At 39.3% G+C, this 26182-nt stretch overlaps 1 protein-coding gene across 4 annotated transcripts in view; it reads left to right on the top strand.

Annotated features, from left to right (window-relative positions):
- The window catches only part of KCNH7 (potassium voltage-gated channel subfamily H member 7), a 260266-nt gene that overhangs the window by 123762 nt on the left and 110322 nt on the right, over positions 1-26182 (top strand). For all 4 annotated transcript variants that reach the window (XM_075829370.1, XM_075829371.1, XM_075829369.1 and 1 more), the window contains exon 3: positions 13972-14127. In XM_075829370.1, coding sequence (XP_075685485.1) covers positions 13972-14127 — 156 coding nt within the window. The remainder of the gene's footprint in view (positions 1-13971; positions 14128-26182) is intronic.

Below are 26182 nucleotides of genomic sequence, written 5' to 3'. Positions count from 1 at the left end.
CACTGGAGTAGGAAGCATTAGATGTCTACAACTTTTTGTTACTTTTCAAGGGAATAGCAGGAGAGACAGTGCCGCCTTGCTGAGATTTTCTTTCAATAATATTACTTTTCTATTCCCCCCAGTATACCAGCTTGTCAAGCAGATTTGTTTACATTTCTACTAGAGTTAGGTGCCCAAAGGTAATAACATTTATGTCCCATTCCAGTTTAATTAAATTAAAGAAATCACTCTTGTCTTTAATGTCTCGTCTTCTGCCTGTCATTTGCTGGAGTCACTAGAGAAGCTCTCATCAATGGATAAATAATGCCCTAAGCTTGATACTGACCCATATACTGTGTTTACTGATGCCTTTCAAACATACAGCGAAAGACGGTAAATCAAGATCTCATTTCTAATTACAGTTGAAGATTGCGGAGAGTCTCTCTGGTGTCTGGCAAAATGTATGCAAAACAAAAAAGTTTGACCCTCCCGAGAGCAAAAGACATATAGTTCTAAACCACATTGCAATGGAGAAATACAGGAATACTATTTCATTTACAGGTCCAAATTTTTGTGCTGATTCATTTTTTAATATATCTTTACAGCGGTCGACCTTCTAGTTTACAATCATTTTATAGACCTAGAGATAAATGTAAAAAAAAATATTGCTGCCTGCAGCCACCACTAGGGGGAGCTCACTGCAAAGGGGATGCAGTGGCCCAATATACCTCAGACAAGAGACAGATTAGAATCATGCTCGCCCAAGTGTCTTTCAAAAGGGGTTGTTTAGGATTAGAAAAAACGAGTTTACTTTTTTCCTCCAAAAACAACGCCACTCCTGTCCATGGGAAATATGGATCAGCTGCAATCCCAGACACAGCCCAGGACAAGGGTGGCGCTGTTTTAGAGGGGAAAACAGGCAGACCTTATTTCTAATTCTGGACAGCCCCTTAAAATTTAAACGGTTTCTTTTTTGAGAATAGATATAGGCTTTCACTGTACTCTATGTACAGATATGTTACCCAACTACTGTATATGAAGTAAGAATGTTCTTATTTTGTACCTTTTTCCTTTGTATTTATGCCCACCACACATTATACGTATTATGTAAACCTTGACTAGAAATATATTTAAATAGCATCTTTGCATTCATTATTATGTAAATGGACAGGTTCAATTTTCCCAAGGTACCTATGATGCGGCAATAGCCTTTTTATTGTCTCGCTTGATGGAAAATGCTGTTGTCTTTGCCATCTGCTACAGAATACCCTTCAACTTAATGTCCCCTATATAACTATTCAGATTCCCTCTTGACGCACTGGTGTAACACAAATGTACAGATATAAACAGCGTGTGGCTTTTTCGTGATGCAATATTTGCAGGATCCTCAGTGCAGCGGGTTTATTTCACCATTACCGGTTTATTACCGCATCAACTACAATGTATACTTTTTACTCTATGAACAATGGTCATCTGAAAATATTCTCTATCTACACTACCGTTCAAAAGTTTGGGGTCACCCAGACAATTTTGTGTTTTCCAAGAAAACTCACACTTATATTTATCAAATGAGTTGCAAAATGACTTGAAAATATAGTCAAGACATTGACAAGGTTATAAATAATGATTTTTATTTAAAATAATAATTTTCTCCTTCAAACTTTGCTTTCGTCAAGGAATGCTCTATTTGCAGCAATTACAGCATTGCAGACCTTTGGCATTCTAGCTGTTAATTTGCTGAGGTAATCGGGAGACATTTCACCCCATGCTTCCAGAAGCCCCTCCCACAAGTTGGATTGGCTTGATGGGCACTTCTTGCGTACCATACGGTCAAGCTGCTCCCACAACAGCTCTATGGGGTTGAGATCTGGTGACTGCGCTGGCCACTCCATTACAGATAGAATACCAGCTGCCTGCTTCTTCCCTAAATAGTTCTTGCATAATTTGGAGGTGTGCTTTGGGTCATTGTCCTGTTGTAGGATGAAATTGGCTCCAATCAAGCGCTGTCCACAGGGTATGGCATGGCGTTGCAAAATGGAGTGATAGCCTTCCTTATTCAAAATCCCTTTTACCTTGTACAAATCTCCCACTTTACCAGCACCAAAGCAACCCCAGACCATCACATTACCTCCACCATGCTTGACAGATGGGGTCAGGCACTCTTCCAGCATCTTTTCAGTTGTTCTGCGTCTCACAAATGTCCTTCTGTGTGATCCAAACACCTCAAACTTCGATTCGTCTGTCCATAACACTTTTTTCCAATCTTCCTCTGTCCAATGTCTGTGTGCTTTTGCCCTTATTAATCTTTTCCTTTTATTAGCCAGTCTCAGATATGGCTTTTTCTTTGCCACTCTGCCCTGAAGGCCAGCATCCCGGAGTCGCCTCGTCACTGTAAACGTTGACACTGGCGTTTTGCGGGTACTATTTAATGAAGCTGCCAGTTGAGGACCTGTGAGGCGTCTATTTCTCAAACTAGAGACTCTAATGTACTTGTTTTGTTGCTCAGTTGTGCAGCGGGGCCTCCCACTTCTCTTTCTACTCTGGTTAGAGCCTGTTTGCACTGTCCTCTGAAGGGAGTAGTACACACCATTGTAGGAAATCTTCAGTTTTTTTGGCAATTTCTCGCATGGAATAGCCTTCATTTCTAAGAACAAGAATAGACTGTCGAGTTTGACATGAAAGCTCTCTTTTTCTAGCCATTTGGAAAGTGTAATCGAACCCACAAATGTAATGCTCGAGATTCTCAACTAGTTCAAAGGAAGGTCAGTTTTATAGCTTCTCTAAACAGCAAAACGGTTTACAGCGGTGCTAACATAATTGCACAAGGGTTTTCAAGTGCTTTCTAATCATCCATTAGCCTTCTAACACAGTTAGCAAACACAATGTACCATTAGAACACTGGAGTGACGGTTGCTGGAAATGGGCCTCTATACACCTATGTAGATATTGCATTAAAAACCAGACGTTTGCAGCTAGAATAGTCATTTAGCACATTAACAATGTATAGAGTGTATTTCTGATTAATTTAATATTATCTTCATTGAAAAAAACTGTGCTTTTCTTTAAAAAAATAAGGACATTTCTAAGTGACCCTAAACTTTTAAACGGTAGTGTATGTATCAAAGTTATAGGATAAATTGGCCATAGAAAAACAAAAAAACGAGTCCTTATTTAAAGGGAATTTACTAAACATACAAATTAGGTTGTTTGAGGTCAAAATGTGAAATAAAAAGCTACTTTATTGATTCTAGTCAGTTACAGCACCACCTCTCCCTAATGGTATCGGGTACTTCGTGTCTACAAATTGAACACAATGACAAAATATTTCATCTTCAATAGATGTAAAAAGTTGCTGATACTGTTTCTCCTCTATTAAAGTTATTTTACCTTCAAAGAACATGACGGCATATCGCTAGGATACACCATCACTTTTTGATCAGTGGAACACTGTAAATAGAACTCCCACCGATCCAGAAAATGAACCAACACTGCGGCCCCCTCAAAGTTTTTCCCTTCTGTGCAGAGGAAAACAGTGGGTGGCCGGAAGTTCAACTGTGCAAGGAAAAAGAGCGGCGCTTCTGTACAGAGGAAAACAGCGGGTGGCCGAGAAAACGACGGTGCAAGAAAAACAGCGGCCCCTTCATTCTCAGAATCAATCAGGGTCCCGGCAGTTGGTATATGCCATCAATTTTTTGTGTGATGGGAAAACCCCTTTAAGAACACATAATCGGACCAATTTATTAATGCATTTTTCTGGCGTGAATACATTGAAAAATATGGTGTGCACATTTATGAAACCCATGCACCTCTCAAGTGAGGCTTGAGTTGTGCGGAGCATGGTTGTACTGGGGAAGAGACTGACCATATGAACTATATTTATAAATCTCTTCAAATCTGTTTTATTCTATTTGCTTACAATTTGCTATTTGGTTTCTAAAAGGAGAATTATTAGGTACTAGGGCAATAGGGTAGTGCTTTAGGCCTCTGGCTGAAGCAGTTAGTGGAGAGTACTTTCCACCCCAGTAAGGTGATTGTGTGGTGACGTAAAAAAAAGGCTATGAAAACATTGTACTGTCATTTTTTATCTTGTATGTATTTTGGGCTAAAAATAATTTTTCAAATATATCTTTGTTAAAAATGTTGCATCGTTTTTGGGATCCAGCTTCTATGCATCCGCTTTAATCAGTTGATCATTAGTAGGGGGATCCTGTGTGTCAGATGCACACATGATATGCTCTGAGCCCAGCTGTGAGTCAGCTGGACTGACGGATTCAGGTTAAAGGGTAACTAAACATTCAACAAACTTCTGAAATATCATAGTGACATGTCAGAAGTTTTGATCGGTGGGGGTCTGAGCACTGAGACGCCCACCGTTTGCTAAAACGAAGCAGCAGAAGAGCTTGGTACCCGAACCTTTAGAATGGCAGCTATGTTCTTTAGTTTATTGATTGGACATTGTTATGTAGGTACCTTACAACAATATTATTTGTGCACTGGGATCATATACTAGATATCCCCGTTGTTTAAAGAGGCTCTGTCACCAGTTTAATACTTCTCTATTTTATACCTAATCTAATTAACGCTTTGTTGTAGGTAACTATTGTATTTATTTATTTTTTTTAAACGTTTATTATTGACCATGTTCTGATCATTTTTATATTTATGTAAATTTTTTCTAAATGCCCAACTGGGTGTTTTGTTTTTTTCGTTTCACCAAGTGGGCGTTGTAAAGAAAAGTGTATGACGCTGACCAATCTGCGTCATACACTTCTCTTCATTCATGCCCAGCTTTATTCACAGGCCATCGTGATCTCCACTAGAATCGCGAAATCACGCTGTGACGTCACTCCCGCAGTCCCTTCACCGAAGCGACGGGAGAGTGACTAGACATCGCCTCCAGCCGTGCCAGGACTGCTGCTGAGGATGATAATCGTCCTGGCACGACTGGAGGCGATGTCTGGTCATTCTCCCGTCGCTGTAGTGAAGGAACTGCGAGAGTAAGTGACGTCCGAGCGTGATCTCACAATTCTAGCAGACATCACGCTGGGCATGAATGAAGAGAACTGAATGACGCTGATTTGTAGCGTCATACACTTTTCTTTACAACGCCCACTTGGTGAAACGAAATTAAAAAAACGCCCAGTTGGGCATTTAGAAAAAATTAGCATAAATCGAAAAATGATCAGAACTTTGTCAATTATAAACTTTGTTTTAAAAAAAAACAAAAAACAATAGTTACCTACAACAAAGCATTAGTTAGCTTAGGTAGGAGATAGAGAAGTATTAAACTGGTGACAGAGCCTCCTTTAATGTTTTGCAAAAAAAAAATTGCAGATGTGCCACGCTGCATTTATATTCCTGGTGTGCGTCCTCAGCCTAAGCTCAACAAACTGAAATGTACACCTTGCAGCCTCACTTATACCACAAACAGAACAGCCTGTGCTCAATTGTATTTTAATGAACAGATGCTTTCCATAGTCGGCTGTGGTGTGCATGCGTCCTGGATGAGGGCGCACAATAATGAAGACAGTGGGGTTTCCCTATTTTGGCTTGCTTTTCCCATATCAGGTTAAAAAGTTCATACACATGCAGTCTGGAACTGTAGGACATAAGAGATTTTGACAGTGAAACAGAGCCAGCAAACTATAAACAGATGGCACGAAAGTGCTGACAATACAAAGAAATGGAATATTTAGAAGAATGAATTGTAATACGGCAAAGCAAAATTCTTAATACGGTAACACCATTTGAGTGTGAAAATTTCTGGAGCGGAAAATACTATTGAGCCTGCTTATAAAATGTACTGGAAATATTTTTTGTCTTGCTTGGTGTATTGTTCTGGAAACACGTTTCCAATGGAATTAATAGATTTGTTATGATTTTATTCATTGCAGGATATTTAACAAAACTGTAAAATCTCTGTCCACATGAATGCGTTTAGATGCCGTAAACCTATCTTAGAAGAACAAACTATAAATCCCTAAACCTTACCAAGTGCCATTCTGAAGCATTATAGGGCACAGCGTCGGACTGGGATCCCTTGGGCCCACCAGAGAAAATTATTCTGAGGGCCCACCCACCATCACTACAGAATATGTTCACATCCACTTTTTGTTATCATTGTACACAAAGGAATTATCGGCAATAAAGTCTAATAGTTTATTTGTGAATCACCCATAAGAAATAGATCCTAGTGGCATGTGATTGGCTCCAAGTTTGGCCCAAATGGAGTTATCTTCTGCTCGACCTTTTGGACCTATTATTGCGTCAGAGTCTGGGCCCGCCGGAGCTTCCTCGGGTACTGTGGTGGACCAGTCCGACCCTGACAGGCACGTGCATTAAGACAGGCGCATGTGATGTCCATGCTAATGGCGCTGTTGAAGGGGAATTCCCTTGTCATTTTCTGGGCATCTACCCATATTTTTTTTTCTCTTCTGACGGATCCTCAAGATAAGTTTATTTAGAGATCTGAACATCTCCGGACAGTATTTCTATATTACACCTTGAATCTTTAAAAATCTATTAACCTCCGTTAACAATCGTCCCTGGAGATAGGCTTTAAGTGGGTTCAAAACGATTGAGCACTAACTTGATGGTAAATTTATTTGGAAAAGGGTTGATATCTTAAAAATGATCTGTCCTCAAATTGTCCAAAAAGCCAAGCTGGATTGATTTTTTAAAAATGTAGGACTGGAGATATACTACTTTCAACTCCTATGAACATAGGAACATAGCCTGTCAAACCTTGTAAACCGTATTTCACTCTCTTGACAAGTGGGATTGGCCATTGTCACAGAGAGCCAGATCTATCCTGGACAACTTGCTGTAGTTACCCTAGCTTCCCTGTCTTTGATACTGACCAATCAGCGCAAGGCAGCTTGTGGGTAGTTTACGCCCTGTTGGCTAACTACAGCATATTAGCATATAGGGAGCCAACACAACAGTTGGCCATATCTCTGGACTAGGGGAGGTCCAGAAAAAAAACTGCTCTGGAATTAGAGACACAGCTCTATTCAGGTCCGGCTCAAGTTATATGACCAAGTGATAGATCCTCTTTAAGTTGAGGCCTCATCAGACGTCAACTATCGGTCCACCCCACCTCCTCCAAGAATTTGGAGAAAGTAGATTGACCCTATTTAGGGCTCAGTTATCCAATCCAATTCTGGGTCCATCAATTTGTTAAAACAAAACCCTAGTATGAATATAGGGGAACATGACTGATCTATAAAAGTTTTCGGAACAGTCATAAAATGTTCCAGTGCATACCCTGTTGGTTTTAAGTTATGTGCAATACATTTGGAAGCAGTTGTTCTGCAGGTAGTATCTTTTCCAGTGGCACATGACTGTAGTTGCCACATATGTGCTAAAAGAGGGAAACAAAAAACAAAAATAGGGACCTTTGTTCCAACTATTTGGTATCTCTATATATTTTGGGTTAAATTTAATTGGATAAACTAACTACACTTTGGTTGCTCGTACACCCATGGAGTCGCTTCATTACCGCACCACAGCTGCATTTTTACAGCTGTTGCGGTAATAAAAACCGCAATGGTGGTCAATCATTAGCTAAAACTGCACATATTTGCAAGCAGTTTTGCTGCAGTTGAGCCATTGTGCGCTAATGGCACATCGCTGTGTTGCAACATTCTGCCCTACGTGAATGTACCCTGCATATTTGTCTCTATAGAGTATGTGTATTATATCTGTATTCATACTATTGCTATATGTATGTACGATTCTATAGACATCAGGGCAGATCAATATATCAATATCACATGCAAATAAACCATCTACTGTATTATACCATAAGGCCAATAATAAGGCAATGTATAAAATGAGTGGGAATATAGAATAATATGTCATGTAATTCTATCCTGACAATTGTGCTGTCCTAATAGTGGGAAACAGGACAGAGCTCTTTTTGTGTTAAACAAGAATATTTTTGCTTTCTTAAGCCTTTACATGCCCTTTAAATAGATTGGTAAACAATATTTGTATCTGTATACCCTTTTCCATTAAAAAACAAGACGGTCGCTGTAGGTGAATGTTGTCTGGAACCATTTGAGAAGGCCTTTAAATTATTAACCATAAGACAATCAAACAAAACACGAGCTACTCCAGCTCGACCACTGAGGCACGTCCCAGATAGCTCGAACGTGTTAACCGAATCCTCTGACTTATATTTTTTTAATGGTTTTGCGAAGTTCATTTGTGTAAAAGGTCAGCGCAGAACAGCAACTCATCAGGTTGTTGTCCATTTACATATGTAGGAGGAAGATCAGATGCATTGGCTGTTTTACATGGCTTCCGTTACCGCTCCTGACAGATGCTAATCATGTCTGAGTATAAAGTTTTCATTGCTAAACTTGTCATCACTTATAGATCACATATCTAGTGACAAGAAGTGAGAATGTGCTTACAGTTAAAGGGGTATTCCCACATAAAGTGATGACAGATCGCTAGGATGTGCCATCATTTTATGATCGGTGTGGGTCCGACCTCTGGGACCCACATTGATCTTGAGAATGAAGGAACTGCGATGCTTATGTATTACTATTGCTGTAGCATTGGTCGGAAAACTGGTTGGACCTGCATGAGAATCTTTCACGTCAGATTATTTTTAATCTTTTTAGTTAATGGCAGCTATGCATCAATTTCCCATGCAAGACCGTGTATGTGTATCGTTGTTCCGAAAGTCTGGAATAGTGACCCTTCACTAGAATATATGCATGATGTATACAGTGGGCTTGGTCCATAAGATGACTGAAGCCATGACTTGGGGTAAGTCGAATAGTGTATGTGTATGTGAATTACACTTACCTAATATTTGTTAAACAGTCACAACCTACACTTTCATATCAAGAAGACTCGACACCGAGGGTTTTGGATAAATTGGCCACAACAGCCGTTTTATTAGAAAATAAATGAAAGAATTAGTTAAATCAATTAACCATAAATAAACAAATAATACTCTTATTATTTATTAACTGAACAATAATAAAACAAATAATAACATTGAAAAACAATTCAATACGCATTGTAGCACTTAACATACAAACCACACCCAACACGTCAGACACCACTGACAAACAAACATTGACACATAGACTAGGAGAAGTCCCTGGGGCTATATATATATATTTATAGTTTATGTTGCCCGCCATCTGCCCACCATTTACCCCCAGCCGTAAAAAACCCGGCTTGGAAGCACCAATACTCCTGGCCTATGCCGTAATGTAATTGCCACCTCTTCTAAGGGATAACACCCTAAGGAATGCCACACTATCCAGCCAGACACTGTCCTTTTCATCCTTATAACTTGGGGGGATACATGCCAACGATGCGTCCCCCCATCACTTTTTTCACCAACTCCAAGGACTCCCCCAGCAAGCTACCATGATAAAACGCTATAAAAAACTGTCCTCCACACATGACATAAACCAATCACATGTAGAGAAGCTCTAATGCAGGGCGGGCGGGGATGTACCTGCTATGTGCTGCTCCGGTCAAAAAAAGATTGGGAACCGGGCAGCACAGCCTCTAATACCCTGCTAATCCCTCCCTCAACCATGACTCCAGCACCCCTATCCACTATCTCTGGCCCATTACCCTCCCTCCTATCCCCGTCATGTCTGGCCTACCCTCGACTGTGCCAGGGTCAGTCCGGCCTGTGCTAGATATTTACATTACTGTACTATACTTCACATACCACTCTTTACCTGAAACCTATGACTTTGCTGTCTGGTATTGATATATTATACTGTGTATGTTTTTTTGACTACACTACTCCAATTTTGCCTACTATTTTTGTTCTTCGTGTCGGATTAACAGTACAGTGAGGTTGCTCTTAGGATTAATGTACACGGCATTGCCTGTATGGCAGCATATGAAATCCCTATGGGACCGTATACATGCCATGTACAGCCGTGTGGTCAGGCATCAAATTTATTTTCATATGGTATTCAATAGAGCATTGCCTGATATTTCTTTTCTCATGGATTCTTTAAAAAACCTAGTTTCCACCACATAAAATTTAAGGCACTCGGAGGCATAGGATGGGCACTATATTACAATTCTGCACGAATTCATCTGTATGCATGAGTCCTTAACACCGCCATGAATTCAAGCCAATTTTTATATTGATATCAGAGTTCTGATTCATTTCTCAGAAGCTTAGCACTTACTATCTAAAATATATTTTTTAAGTGTATGAAGGATGTATAAACCAAGAACAGGATGCGTAAGAAAATTAATTATTAGAAAAATAACTGGTATAAGATTTTTCATTCTTTTTTTTTAATGATCTGCTATTACTGTGAGATTATATATATATATTCTTAATAAAGTCATCCACTCTATTTTAATGAATACAGTACACACAGTGATATGTAGCTGCGGGACTTCATCTATCCTTTTCTTCCATCTGATCTGGGACCATTCTTTTTCTTGGAACGAGAGGTCAGGAAATGTGAAGATATTTAGAAATATGTGAATTTTGGGGCGGTTTGTGTACATCTAGAATCTGCTCTGGAAGCCCCTACCACATTGAACACTAATTTGGATTTTCTCTTGTGAATCTTATGGCCCCTTATGTTGCTGGGTCTTGCTACTGTGACAAAAATCTGGATCTGCTAGAAGATCCACCGGTGAGCCGGTCTGACACTACTTGTTTAACATCTCATTCCTCTAAATTTGGGATCCCCCCCACCCTACTGCTGTAACAGCCCCCAGTTTTCCAGATAGACTTTCTACCAGACTTTGGATCATGGCTCATGGCAGACAGGTATGTCCAATGTTCCCCTAGTACGACCCTGTCAATGAGCACATTTGGATGGGATGTTCACATTTAGTGTATATTAAAAAAAATAAAAATGTATGGTTTTTACTATCAAGTATTCGAGGTATCGTTTTTATTAATTGTATTAAACAATTTAGCATTATTTAAAAATCAATAAAACTTTTTTAAAAGTTTGTGAATACTTATTTAGCTCTAACATATTCCGCAGTGCTTTACAGAGATTTGCCATCATTCACATCAGTCCCCAAAATCTTGTTTCTCTATCTCAGACACACACTAATGATATTTTTATGAGAAGTCAATTAATATATCAGTATGTTTTTGGAATTTGATAGGAAATTGGGGGACCCAGAGGAAACCTGTGCATACTCGGGAAAAACATACAAAAACTCCATGCAGATGTTACACTTGGTCTGTTGTATTTTTGAATTTTTTTTATTTATTTTTTTGTCCAAAGCAACAAACTGAAGTCCTGATTTAATTTAGTAAATTCAGCTTTAATGTGATTAAATGTTAGATTGGTGGGGGTCCGAGCACTAGGACCCCCACTGATCCCTAAAAGTACAGCACTCAGCGGCTTCCATAACCATTATTGAGATTGTGCATGCTCGACTTTTGCACCATACAAACTCCTCCTAACCACGGTTGGGGGGGGCACATTTTAGTGAGTGGTGGAGGTTCCAGCGGTCGGACTACCACTGATTTAACATTTATCACCGTGATAAATTTTTTGGGCTGGAATACCCCTTTTTACTATGAAATTGGAATTCTGATTGGTTACTAGATCCAAAAATTGGCACTTTCTATGAGTCAGTTCTGATACATGAGGCCAATTGTGTTTTTGTCTTCTTTCAGTCTTTATACCATTCAGTGCTTTCCAGATAAATCTGCATCGCTATTTTTTCTTTCGCCTGAGAATGTAAACAAACAATAGAAAAGCCATTTATAAATGCTGACGCCTGCACAAAAAGGAAAATATCATGGCTGTACATTCAGATGAAAAATCCCCTATCCGCTAAGACAGCTTTATGGAACATTATTCATTAGCCTAAAGACTGCTATTCTCCGATGGTGAAAGCTATAGCATTTATTTAATAAGTCTGAGCCGACCGAGCTGCCTATCCTACAGCACGGCTATTTTTAGTTTTTGTGGAACAATCCTAAATTGCTTATTTTCTGTTTACTAAAGTCATTTTGTTTGTTTCCATGGGAACTATAGCAAGTGCCATGGAGTAAGTGTTTCAGGAGATGGTTTAAGACACTATGGATAAAACTTGAACAGTGTGATCATAACAAACTGATGAGACCTACTGAAGGAAAGGAAGGCATCGAGGGAAGGGGGTATAGACGGAGGAAAACATATTTTCTTCTAATACGTTTTGCCAAACCTTTCTATAACAAGTGTGCTGAAATAAAAAATGGGGAGAGGCCAGTGGATTTGGTGGGGAGGGCAGTATGCTTTAGAGTAAGTGGAGGATTGGCTTGAGAACAGTGGCGTTAATAGAAAGGGGAACCCATAGTAAAGGTCAAACTAGGCCCCTAATATGGTGCTGAATTTGGCCACCCAGTACAGAAGGGTCTAGATTTACTTTACCCCCTTTTCATGACCCTTGGGGCAATTCCTAACCCCTTTGTTTACTAACAATACAGTTCCTACGTAGAGGGGAGTCCTGCACTGGTACTCACCACCCAATAACAAAAGGATTGGGTCCAACTAAGGCTGGGCCCCCTCTCTCCAGGAGGCCTCATAGTGGACACGTGGCCTGCTACTCTGGTGCGTATGCCATTGGATTTGGGAGTTCCAGTTTGTGGAACACCACTGGTGAAAGCTTACATTTGTCATTGTAGTGAGGGTTTACATAGTCTTGCGGTTGTTGCTCCAGAAGTCCTAGAATTTAGGATTTTTGGTAGTCCTGGGTGATTATAATAGTGATGTCCAAAAACTTCTAGTCAGTAGGTAGGTGTAGGTAGGTAAAGAACCACTTTGTGTGTTGATCTGTGCAATGTATCTTCAGTATGTTCAAGTGCTGCCATACCCACACACTATTGTGGTGTAGTATCATGTGAGTTTGCATTGGGTTTGAGAGAATTAAGACGAGAGGGAGGAGAACTACTGTTACAGGATGCACAGAATGCCATAAGACTACCCTTGCACGCTAGTTTTATGATTGTCTATTTTATGACTCTTATGAAGTAAATGAGACTTTTCATATGTGTCTGATCAGTGGTGCCCACCTGTTGAAGTCCCTATCAAAAACTTATTCGGGCCAATTTCAGTCCCAGGAGGAGAGACGCACGTGTAAAGTCATTCTCAACTGAAATAAAAGGAAGTAAAAGAAACCTTTAATGAGCCCATTATTTTAATGGAGCGTTCTCTTACACAGGGGAAGCAGTCATTGTCGGCTTAGATGTTGTACTACATGATTTTAGTTGTTTTGTTTGTTTTTGCACAACAATCTTTCAGATAAGCAAGAATTATTTTCTAGTCAGCAAAAAAGCTTTGACTTTAAAAAAAAAAGTTTTGTAAATGACTTCTAAACTAGGGCATCTTCACTGTGCGTTAATGCGCTAATCAATAAGAGAAGATTAACCGTACACACATTAAAGATGAAGCTAAAAGTAGAAGCTACAGAACTTTCAATTAAGCATTACAGTAATTATGTTTATAACTTTCTATTAAGCGATGCATGTAAATTAGGATTTTACTACTTGTTGCCCAGCAGTGGGGGAACGTAATATATTAATTATTTAGGAATCTTCTGTTCACTCCATAGAACTTTTTATATTTATTCTATACATTTTTCTATTTTGTGATAAATATATTATTTTATAATTTATTATTTTATTATCTATATAATTGTCTAGTTCTATCTATAGATACCAGAGGCGTGACTTGAAGCTCCTGTTGCAAAATTTGTAACTGGGCCCCCCACACATATAATACTGGTGTCTTCCTATGTTGCAGAGGGGGCACTGGGCACTGGTGACTGGTACCTCTATACCTACGCCACTGATGTGGTGCTCTCAAAAGGGAGAGCCTATGAATGATTTGTTATCCCCCAGCCATACTTGCAACACAATTTATCCAATATCTGCCCTCTTGAGATATTAATGCTACAGGATTGAAAATATAAAAGTTTATAATGTGAAATGTTTCATATACAGTTAATTTTAATTATTTTTCTATTTTTCAGGATCAACATTCATCTGCAGCACACATGTCATACCAGTAAAGAACCAGGAAGGTGTAGCAATGATGTTTATCATTAATTTTGAGAATATGACAAAGGTTGAAAGCGCAGATTCCCCGGATAAAGTAAACCAAATTCTTCCAGTCAAGACAGAAAACCGTAAGTTAATAATGAAACATTAATAATCTTCTCTTTTAACTTTATTTTGTTTAATAACTTTTAGTAGCTTTTTAATGCCGTATGTGTATGTGTGTGTATATATATATATATATATATATATATATATATATATATATATATACACAGGGTAGGCCATTTATATGGATACACCTAAATAAAATGGGAATGGTTGGTGATATTAACTTCCTGTTTGTGGCACATTAGTATATGGGAGGGGGGAAACTTTTCAAGCTGGGTGTTGACCATGGCGGCCATTTTGAAGTCGGCCATTTTGTATCCAACTTTAGTTTTTTCAATGGGAAGAGGGTCATGTGACACATCAAACTTATCGAGAATTTCACAAGAAAAACAATGGTGTGCTTGGTTTTAACGTTACTTTATTCTTTCATGAGTTATTTACAAGTTTCTGACCACTTATAAAATGTGTTCAAAGTGCTGCCCATTGTGTTGGATTGTCAATGCAACCCTCTTCTCCCACTCTTCACACACTGATAGCAACACCGCAGAAGAAATGCTAGCACAGGCTTCCAGTATCCGTAGTTTCAGTTGCTGCACATCTCGTATCTTCACAGCATAGACAATTGCCTTCAGATGACCACAAAGATAAAAGTCTAAGGGGGTCAGATCGGGAGGCATTTCTTCTGCGGTGTTGCTATCAGTGTGTGAAGAGTGGGAGAAGAGGGTTGCATTGACAATCCAACACAATGGGCAGCACTTTGAACACATTTTATAAGTGGTTAATATCCATATCCATACAGTGTATTTTTATATTATATATATATATATATATATATATATATATATATATATATATATATATATCAGCACTGTGCAAAAGTTTTAGGCAGTGGTGAAAAAATGCTGAAAAGTAAGAATGTTCTCAAAAATAGAAGTGTTAATAGCTGTTTTTTTATTAACAAAATACAAAGCGTGTGAACAGAAGAGAAATTTTAATCAAATAAATATTTGATGTGACCAACCTTTGACTTTAAACCAGCATCAATTCTTCTAGGTACACTTGCACAAAGTCATGGATTTTATAGGATTATAGTGAGGTCTATGATTATTTTCATATGTAGGTTGAAACACATTCATTAACTGTAACAGAAACAGCTGTGTAGAAGGTTTAAAACTGGGTGAGGAAAAGCCAAACTCTGCTACAAAGGTGAGATTGTGAAGACCGTTTATGTCACCGGTCCACCATGGCAAGTCTGAGCACAACAACAAGACACAAGGTAAGTTATACTGCATCAGCAAGATCTCTCCCAGGCAAAGATTTCAAAGCAGACTGGGGTTCTAAGATGTGCCGTTCAAGCTCTTTTATAGAATCACAAAGAACGGGCAACGTTGAGGACAGTAAACGCAATGGTCAGCTAAGGAATCTTAGTGCAGCAGATCAAAGACACATCATGCTTCCCTTTGAAATCGGAAGATGTCCAGAAGTGCCATCAGCTCTGAACTGGGAGAAACCAGTTGGAGCCAGCTACACCCATCGAATGTTCGGAGAAGTCTGGCCAGAATTGGTCTTCTTGGTAGAATTGCGTCCAAAAAGCCACATCTTCGACATGGAAAGGACAAAGCAAATCAACTATGCACGAAAACATAGGAACGGGGGTAGAGAAAAATGGCAGCAGGTGCTCCGGAATGATGAGACAAAATGTGAAATATTTGGCTGTAATAGAAGGAAATGTATTCGCCAAAGGGCTGGAGAGTGATACAATAATGAGTGTCTGCAGGCAACAGTGAAGCATGATGAAGGTTCCTTGCATGTTTGGGGCTGCATTTCAGCAAATGGGGTTGGGGATTTGGTCTGGATTAATGGTGTCCTCAATGCTGAGAAATACAGGCAGATACTTATCCATCATACAATACCATTAGGGAGGCGTTTGATTGGTTCCAAATTTATTCTGCAGCAGCACAATGACCCCAAACATACAGCCAATGTCATTAAGAATTATCTTCAGCTTAAAGAAGAACAAGGAGCCCTGGAAGTGATGATCTGGCCCCTACAGAGCCCTGATCTCAACATCATTGAGTCTGTTTAGTATTACATGAAGAGACAGAAGGATTTGAGGAAGCGACATCCACAGAAGATCTGTGGTTAGTTCTCCAAGATGTTTGGAGAAACCTGCCTGCCGAGTTCCTTCAAAAACGGTGTGTGTGTGTGTGTGTGTGTGTGTGTGTGTGTGTGTGTGTGTGTATATATGTATGTGTATATATATATATATATATATATATATATATATATATATATATATATATATATATATAAAATAATTTGTAAAGCATGCTTCCTGTGCTATTTCTTTGTAGGGGACACTGGCAGCCACTGCATTATAAATGTATAAAAGTGACAGTTCAAATATCAAAGACTATCTGATAAACAACAAAGAAAAACTATTACAGAGATTAAAGGCACAATTGTAGCAGGATGATACTTCAGTGATTTGTGATGATCTTAGGAAAAGAAAGCGTTCTCCGGACTATTTTGAAGATTTGAGAGGAGAAACTCACATCCTGTATCTTATTGAAAGTGAGAGTTCTTGTCTTTGATTGCCTGTGAAAGATAGTGACTAGAGCCAGGGTAATTTATGCAGTGGTGTCTCTTCCAAAGCTTGAGTGAATGCCATCTGGTCATGTAGAGTTAGTAAATGACGCCCTGGGGATCACTAAAATGTTTTCTTTTCGATGATCTGGCAAATGCTTCCCAGTGCATCAGGTTTTGACATTGCCTCTTAAATAGTAAAAATGACATCCCTGAAGTCTGCATCTCAAATATTGCAAACAGACTGCCATGTTAAAAAAAATCTGTATTGCAGTATTCCTTGTTGTGTCACTTTAACATTTAAAGACGTAGTACCACTTCAAGAGTGATTAAAAAAAACATTAGTGGATGCAATCAACATCCATGTATAAATATATCTTAGGGCTTATTTGAAAACATACCCCTAATGTCCTTTTTAATTGCTTTTAATTGGCTATTCTTCAATACACCAAATTCATACAGAAATTTTTTCCAGGCCAGTAGATATTTTCTCTCCTCACTCTTGTTCATGGGAAAGGGAAATAACATCACCTTGCTACAAAATACAACATTGAAAGGTTATCACTCTTTTTTTCGCTCCAAGTCTTTAAATACTCAGTGAGATAAAAAAAAAATAGGACAGTCCCTAACAGATTTCACATTCAGCTTTGCTACATTTTAAAAACACATTGATCATTGTTCCCATCAAATTTAGGCCATGCACCAATACATCCAGCTCATACATTTATTCAGAAAAATCCCTCTCATCTTCATGCTATGGCCTGTGTAGTCTGTGGTGTGTAATCTGTGCAGCCAATCTGCTTTCTGGCCATTAGAAATAAGCTTTTACTCTAGGGACTCCTGAATTATAATAGTTATGTATATATCTTGTCCTTACAAAAGTCTGTATTAAGGTACGTGGAGCCAAACGTGTGGGTAAAGGCCTCCTGCTTTCTTCTTTTAGGGTTATAATGCTGCCCCAATACTAGTGCAATAGAGTGCCTAAATGATACCCCCCATACCGTGCCAAATGGTAGAACCTTACAGTTCCCACATAATGCTGACCTGTTTTACTATATAATGGTGGCATAAAGTAAACAGATAACAGTACCATACATTGCACATATAATACTGCCATTAAGTGCCTACACAATGGTGTCACAGCGTAAACAGATAACAGTACCATACAGTGCAAATATAATCCTGCTATATAGTACCAACATATTCATTTCTTACAGTGAACGCATAACAGTACTATGCTCTGGAAATCTAATGCTGCCATATAGTACCTACATAATAGTGCCATACAGTGAATACATAGCAGTACTATGCACTGGAAATATAATACTGCCATATAGTACCTACATAATAGTGCCATACAGTGAATGCATAGCAGTACTATGCACTGGAAATATAATACTGCCATATAGTAACTACATAATAGTGCCATACAGTGAACACATAGCAGTACTATGCACTGGAAATATAATGCTGCCATATAGTACCTACATAATAGTGCCATACAGGGAATGCATAGCAGTACTATGCACTGGAACTATAATGCTGCCATATAGTACCTACATAATAGTGCCATACAGTGAATGCATAGCAGTACTATGCACTGGAAATATAATACTGCCATATAGTACCTACATAATAGTGTCATACAGTGAATGCATAGCAGTACTATGCACTGGAAATATAATGCTGCCATATAGTACATACATAATAGTGAAATACAGTGAATGCATAGCAGTACTATGCACTGGAAATATAATACTGCCACATAGTACCTACATAATAGTGCCATACAGTGAATGCATAGCAGTACTATGCACTGGAGATATAATACTGCCATATAGTACCTACATAATAGTGCCATACAGTGAACACATAGCAGTACTATGCACTGGAAATATAATGCTGCCATATAGTACCTACATAATAGTGCCATACAGGGAATGCATAGCAGTACTATGCACTGGAAATATAATGCTGCCATATAGTACCTACATAATAGTGCCATACAGTGAATGCATAGCAGTACTATGCACTGGAAATATAATACTGCCATATAGTACCTACATAATAGTGCCATACAGTGAATGCATAGCGGTACTATGCACTGGAAATATAATGCTGCCATATAGTACCTACATAATAGTGCCATACAGTGAATACATAGCAGTACTATGCACTGGAAATATAATACTGCCATATGGTACCTACATAATAGTGCCATACAGTGAACACATAGCAGTACTATGCACTGGAAATTTAATGCTGCCATATAGTACCTACATAATAGTGCCATACAGGGAATGCATAGCAGTACTATGCACTGGAAATATAATACTGCCATATAGTACCTACATACTAGTGCCATACAGGGAATGCATAGCAGTACTATGCACTGGAAATATAATACTGCCATATAGTACCTACATACTAGTGCCATACAGGGAATGCATAGCAGTACTATGCACTGGAACTATAATACTGCCATATAGTACCTACATAATAGTGCCATACAGTGAAGAGATAAACTAACTGTACCAGGGCAAATATAATGCTGCCATATAGTTCCTATATAGTGCCATACAGTAAACAGATAACAGTATCATACCAATGCAAATATAATCCTGCCATATAGTACTTACATAATAGTGTTATACAGTGAAGAGTTTTTGTAACACTACCTTGTGCAAAATAAATATTGCAATATATTTCCTATACAATAGTGTGATACAGTGAACAGGTAACCGTACCATATATTGCAAATGTAATACTGCCATTTAGTGCCTACATAATGGTGTCATCATGTGAACAGATAAGCACTCAAATGATATGGTGTCTAAATAATACTGCTGCTGTGCTATGACATATGTTTAGTGAGTGGTGGGGACAAGTTAGTGATGTCCATAGGTGGTCGAGGCCCCGGGGCAGTTACCCCAATAATTTATGCTATAATCCAACTCTGTCTGTGCACCTGTAAATGACACTTTCTTGTGTGCTAGTTCAGCAGCTGTTTGGAATTTATTCTGCATGAAATGTGACTGTTTTCCGATCATATAATGACATATAGGAATAAAAACATTTTTTCCATTTAATATTTTTCCCATGGCGTTTATATGTGTCTTTGTACCCCATCTATATGATGGATGCAGTGGCTTTGCAGTGTAGAATTACCTCTGCTGGCCTATTATACATTGCAGCACTCTATAAAACAATGATGTTACTACTAAAGCTGCTATTTTTGGAAAACCAATGACACCGCCTGGAGGATTGGTGAGATCTAGACGTGAAGAAAAATACTGCACATGGCTAATAACAGAAGTTACAATATACAGTACGTAAACTGGACATATGAACCGTAGATGGGGCATTATATACTAGATTGTGTATTCTTAAAGGGGTTTTACGGGAATATAAAAAATGAGTGTGGCCGTAGGAAAGGTGTTAAAAAAAATTACAAATACTCACCTGTTAGATCCCCCGCCGCTCCAGCGCCGATGCTCTGGTGGCCCTAGTCGGTCTTTGCTTATTTCTCCTGCAGTGATAACGTGCCATTCAACCTGCAGCAAATCACTGGCCTCAGCGGTCTTGTGGGGTACATGCAAGCGTCTCCGCTCAGGCCAGTGATTAGTTGCTGTTGTCAGATGAATGTACGGCACGTCATCACTGCAGGACGAGTAAAGACCAGCAGAGTGTCGGCGCGGAGTATTGATTATTTTTTTATTTTAACACATTTTTTACTTTCAGGCAATTTTTTTTTAATTCCCAGACAACCCCTTTAAATGAAGACTATACACAGTCCACTTATAATGGCAAGGTTGTATTTCTGTTTATATTTCTATTCATATTTGTCTTTGATCAATTGACATTACAAATTATTTTTTTACAACAATAGTACAGTGTATAGAGCAAAGTTCAGATGTAGCAGAGTTGAATATGTCATTTTAAGAGGACCTGCCAGCTCTCCTTAAATGTGTGTTGTAGTGTGTTAAACACTCCACGTGAAAAAAGAATGCTGGAGCATTTTTTCTTAGATCTATGTGTTGTCATTCCTCTGTTGTTCCTCCGGCAAATGTATGACTAAATTGATGACATCGGACACAGTCAGTATTGATTTGACAGTGTCAGACTGCATAGGGACAGGCCCTATTGACAAATAGAATGTTAGCACCCAGTAGTCATTCATTCCTACATTTCCAGGAGGAATAACAGAGGTATGGCCCAATGCAGAGTTTAAAGAAAAAATTCTTACAGAATTATTGTTTTATGGAGAATGCAAGTGCTTACTAAAACAGACATGTCCGGAGAGCTGATAGCGCCTCTTAAACTTTTGTTAGTCTAAGCTAAAATATCTAAGTACGTTTACATCATTGCCAAATTCTACTCTGCTATTTTTATACAGAGGGAAATGTAGTAGCAAAAATGTTCTGACCGTCATCTTCAAGGCTAGGGATCCACAGAGGTAAGGCTTCGTTCACATCTGCATCGGGGTTCCGTTCATGGGTTCCATCGAAGCTTCCCGTCAAGGAAACCCATGAACGGAATCCAAACTGAAAAAAAGGAAACCGTCGGTTTCCGTTTGCATCACCATTGATTTCAATGGTGACGGATCTGGTGCAAATGGTTTTCATGTGTCACCATTGTGCAAGAGTTCCGTCGTTTTGACGGAATGAATAGCGCAGTCGACTACGGTATTGATTCTGTCAAAACGAAGGAAAACCCTTGCACAACGGTGACAAACAGAAACCATTTGCACCAGATCCGTCACCATTGAAATCAATGGTGATACAAACGGAAACCTATGGTTTCCGTTTTGTCAATTTGGATTCCTTTCATGGGTTCCCCTGACAGGAAGCTCCGATGGAACCCATGAACGGTACTCCGACGCAGATGTAAACGAAGTCTAAGCGTGATAAAATTGCGGCACCTAAATATTTCCTTATGGGGAGAAAAGATGTGTGACAATAGCAGCAATTCCCGCATAGGGTGACTATGAGGTTGCTTGTAAGTCACAGTAATGCTGCAGCTGTACCACGACGCGAGGGCGACCCCTTGCCACCCAGGAGCTCTAGCCTTAATCAAGCAGTATGGAGTAATGTATTAAGGTAAGTAGTCTCAATCCAAGCTCACACAATTCCTACACATTTCAATGGAGAAGATTAATTCTCATGATCCTGAAAGTCTCAGCAGCTGAACCCCCACTCATCCGACTTTTATTATATGTCTGATTGACATGTCATAAGTGTCCTTAAGGTTAAAGGGTATGTTTGAGACTAGAAGAAAAGGGGTTTTTATTTATTTATTTTTTTTAAAAAACCGCGCCACTCTTGTAAATGAAATGTGCCTGGAATTGCCACTCACGCTTATTCATGTGAATGGGGCTAAGTTGCAATACCACAAACAGCCTATAGACAAGAATGGCGCTGTTTTTTTGTTTTTTAAATGGGTTCAGTCCATTTGATATATGGCTTTCTCTATTATCGTATATATGACCATAATTATCTAATTTATCCATCCATTATTATTTCCACTTTCTGCTTTTTACCTTTTCTACTCATTATTTTGACAAGCACAATTTTAATGCGTTTTCCTATAAAATCCTTTAAACACATCAATAAATAATTTTCTTTGTAGTGAAATAATTGCAGACCCAGCTCGAATCTTGTTTGTAAGCAGATCAATTTGGTGAATCCATATATTTCTAATGGTTTTCATTGGAACCATATGATTTATTGGATAGCTTTAACTAAGCAAAGGGAAGTAAAATAGTGTCACTGAACATGGAATTATTTTTTTTTGAATCAATAAATTTGGAGTATAGTTCTGTGCGTGCAGATTTCTTCTCTGTTATTTATTATGTCTATGAGTGCATATACATGTTAACATTTGTGACCTTCCTATTTATCTTTCGACTTTACCACTTCGTTTTTGAATGCAAATCAAAATATGTCAACTTTTTTGCAACCATTTTATATTCCTCCAATGCAAAGTAAACAAAATAAAGCAAATTTGCAAATCTTGATTTATAATATCGTTCTGTGTATACAGCTCCTATGCAAATCTAGTTACAGACTGCAAACAAACACTGTGTGCAGCCGGATCCTTTGGTCTTGCTAACCTATAGTCAGTAGAATTCTGCCTGTAAAACTCAGCTCCAGTTTTTTTTTAAGTGGATTTGCACCTCAGGCGTTTTTGAAGCGTTTTTTGCTGCATTTTTTTTTCTATTCAACAGGCAAAGGAAAAAACCATGAGCGTTTTGCCGTTCGCTGCGTTCTTTTCCGTCTCCCATTGATTTCAATGGGGTTTTTGAGGCGGAAAATGTCTCAAGAAAGGGTATGTCGCTTCTCTTACCTGTGAGCGGTTTTTTTCCGCTCGCGGGAAAAAAACACCTTCACCTCCCATTGAAATCAATAGGAGGCAATTTCGGCCGTCTTTTGATTCGTTTTTTTGCTGCGGTTTCCGCGGCTAAAAAAACGCATAAAAAACTCTGTGTAGGGGGCACATGGATGGGAGTATGATTGCAGGATCACACTACACAGGATTTGTTTGCAAATATGGAGACACAGGGGTCTGCATAATAGGGATATGTTCACACAGGGCGGATACGCTGCGTAAAAGCACAGAGTGTATCCGCCCTGGGTGCCACAGGGAATTCCTGCTGAATTACCGCACCCAATTGTGGTGCAGTTTTTCGGATGGAATGTCCACTGCGGAAAACTGCACGTCCCTTTGCCATCCTGCAGCCCGGCCTCCTGGGATGACGTTTTATCCCATGTGACCGCTGCAGCCTGTGATTGGCTGCAGCAGTCACATGGGATGAAACGTCATCCCAAAAGGCTGGCATGGACAAAGAAGCACAGAATTCTGGGTAACAATAAAAAAAAAAAAAAAATTCTTGAGTTGCTTTCTTTGCGGCTTAATTGCTGCTTTTCCGCTGCAAAAAATGCAACATCTGCTATTTGTTGCGGGTTTTACCTCCCCATTGAATCCAATGGGGGAAAACCCGAAACAAATAAGCAGCGATTACGCAAATACAATTGACATCCTTCGGAATAAAAGATCATAACGCAGGTCAATTTCTGAGCAGTTTTTCCGCTCTCTATTTATGCAGCGTGTGGATAAGATTTGCTCAAATCTCATCCATTCTGCTGCTACTCTATTATGCTGCAGATTTTCCACAACAAAATCCATTGCGGAAAATCTGCAGTATTTACACTACGTGTGAACTGACCCTAGCTGCGTACACAAACGGAAGAAAGTTTTAAATTCTCACTAGATCAGAATTTCTATACTTATTTTTTTATCTTGTTTATTTTTATATATTTGGTTGCAAAAGTGTATATATATTTTAATCTTTTAGATTAAGATGGTACTATAAAAGTCTGATAATCCAGCATTTGTGAAATGGATTATTGAATTGGATTATTAAAAAAATCAAAAACACAAATAATTTAGCAAATCCAGAAAATCACCACCAGTACAGATTATATACCAACTCTTCTGAAGATGATTCCCACTCAATTCTTCCTATGGATATTGGACTGTAGACCCTCAGATTTTCTGATAATGAACTGCTAGATTAAAGGAATTTTTATACTGATTTAGGCCCCATGCACACTGTCCGTTGTCACACGTTTTTAACCCGTATTTATGGACCCGTAAAAAAAAGGGGGGCTGGAAATGATGTCACGTGATCGCTCAGACGCCATTTTCTCTGCTTCTCTTTATTCATAAATTGAAATCCCCTGACGTCGCCTAGCAACGCTCCCGTAATTATGGGTGCACACACGTAGTCACCCGTAATTACGGGAGCCCCATAGACTTCTATGGACATGCCCATGCCGTAATTACGGCCTGAAATAGGACTGGTTCTATATTTTTCAACGGCCCGTAAAGTAATAAACCATCAAATACTCACAGCCTGAAGTGCCCCCCGCTCCAGTGCTGAGAGTCTGTTGTCCGCCGACAAAGGCTTCTGTGGCGGTCATGTGCTGCTCATCGGTCACACATCACTGCAGCCAATCGCTGGCCTTAGTAGTGATGTTGCCATGAATGGCACATGACGGCTGAGGCCAATGATTGGCTGCAGCGGCAACATGACCGTTGAATGGTAGCAGAGAACTGAGTCTCAGCTCTGGAGTGGGGGGACACTAAGTACTAGTTTATTACGTTATACCATCCCATGCCCTGCTGCAGATTTTGAAAAGTCCTGGAAAACCCCTTTAAGGGAACGCTCCATGTTCTAGAAGGAGGCTGTCACTAGGGGAGAGCTGCAGAGGGTGCTAGATTTTGTGAGAAGTGCACCACAATTTTCTGATTTACTTTGTAAGGGGAGACTAAAAATTCACAAGCTGAAGTGCCCCCGGCTCCAGCGCTGAGATCATGTTTGCCGCCGGAAACTACTGCAGCAGTCATGTGATGTTCATCGGTCACGTGCAGTGATGCTGCTGTGAATTCCAGATGACCGCTAAGGGCAGCGATTGGCTGCAGCGGTAACATGACTGATGAACAACAGCAGAGAACGGGGTCTTAGCGCTGGATCGGGGGGCACTTCAGGTGCTAGTTTATTACTTTATTCCATCCCCTGCCCTGCTGCCTATTTTTAAATGTCTTGGATAACCCCATTAAGGGACCCCTCCAAGTTCTAGAAAGAGGTGGTCACTAGGGGAGGGCTGCATAGGGTGCTAGATGTGAGAAGTGCACCACAATTTTCTGCTTTACTTTGCAAGAGCAGACTGAGGCCCCATGAACTCGACCGTATATTTCATCTGTAATTACTAACCATAATTACAGACCGTAATTACGAACCCATTCATTTATTTTGGCTTGGACACCTTTCCGTATTTTTACGTATGGGTGTCCGTGCAGAAAAAATTATAGAACCTGTCCTATTCTTGTCCGTAATTACGGCACAGACTTTCCCATAGAAGCATATGGGCGCTTCCATAAATATGGACGGCTACGGATGTGCATCCGTAAACCGTATTTACGGAAGCATTGCTATGCATCATGTTGGTGACATCATTTGCAGCCTTCTCTTTTTTACGGATCCATATATATACGGATCAAATATGGATGCACTACGGACCATATTTGCTGATACCGTTCCGTATATACAGATAAGTTACAGGTGACTACGGATCCATATTTACAGACGGTATTTACTGATAGATGCAAATACGGTCGTGTGCATAGGGCCTAACATTTTAAAGCCATACAAGATTGTAGGTGTGGCCTACTTGATGGGCGGAGTTGAAGACACAAGACAATCTGAGCCAATAGGCTGCTGAGAAAAACCTGCACCGATGTTAACAGAAAGCAATAAATCTATTCCTTTTCCATCTGTTTTATCTATTGACCTCAATGTTAGAAAGACTGAATGTTAGGTCAGACAGACTGGCCTGCCAAAAGAAGTTTCCTGACAGAACATATGCGGCAAATTGACCATGTTAAAAAAAAAAAAAAAAAAAAAACATACATAATTTATACTGCGAG

The sequence above is a fragment of the Rhinoderma darwinii genome, chromosome 6 (genome assembly GCF_050947455.1).
Source record: "Rhinoderma darwinii isolate aRhiDar2 chromosome 6, aRhiDar2.hap1, whole genome shotgun sequence".
NCBI lineage: Eukaryota > Metazoa > Chordata > Amphibia > Anura > Rhinodermatidae > Rhinoderma > Rhinoderma darwinii.
The sequence above is the reverse complement of the archived record's forward strand: the minus strand, read 5'-3'. Positions and strand labels throughout refer to the sequence as shown.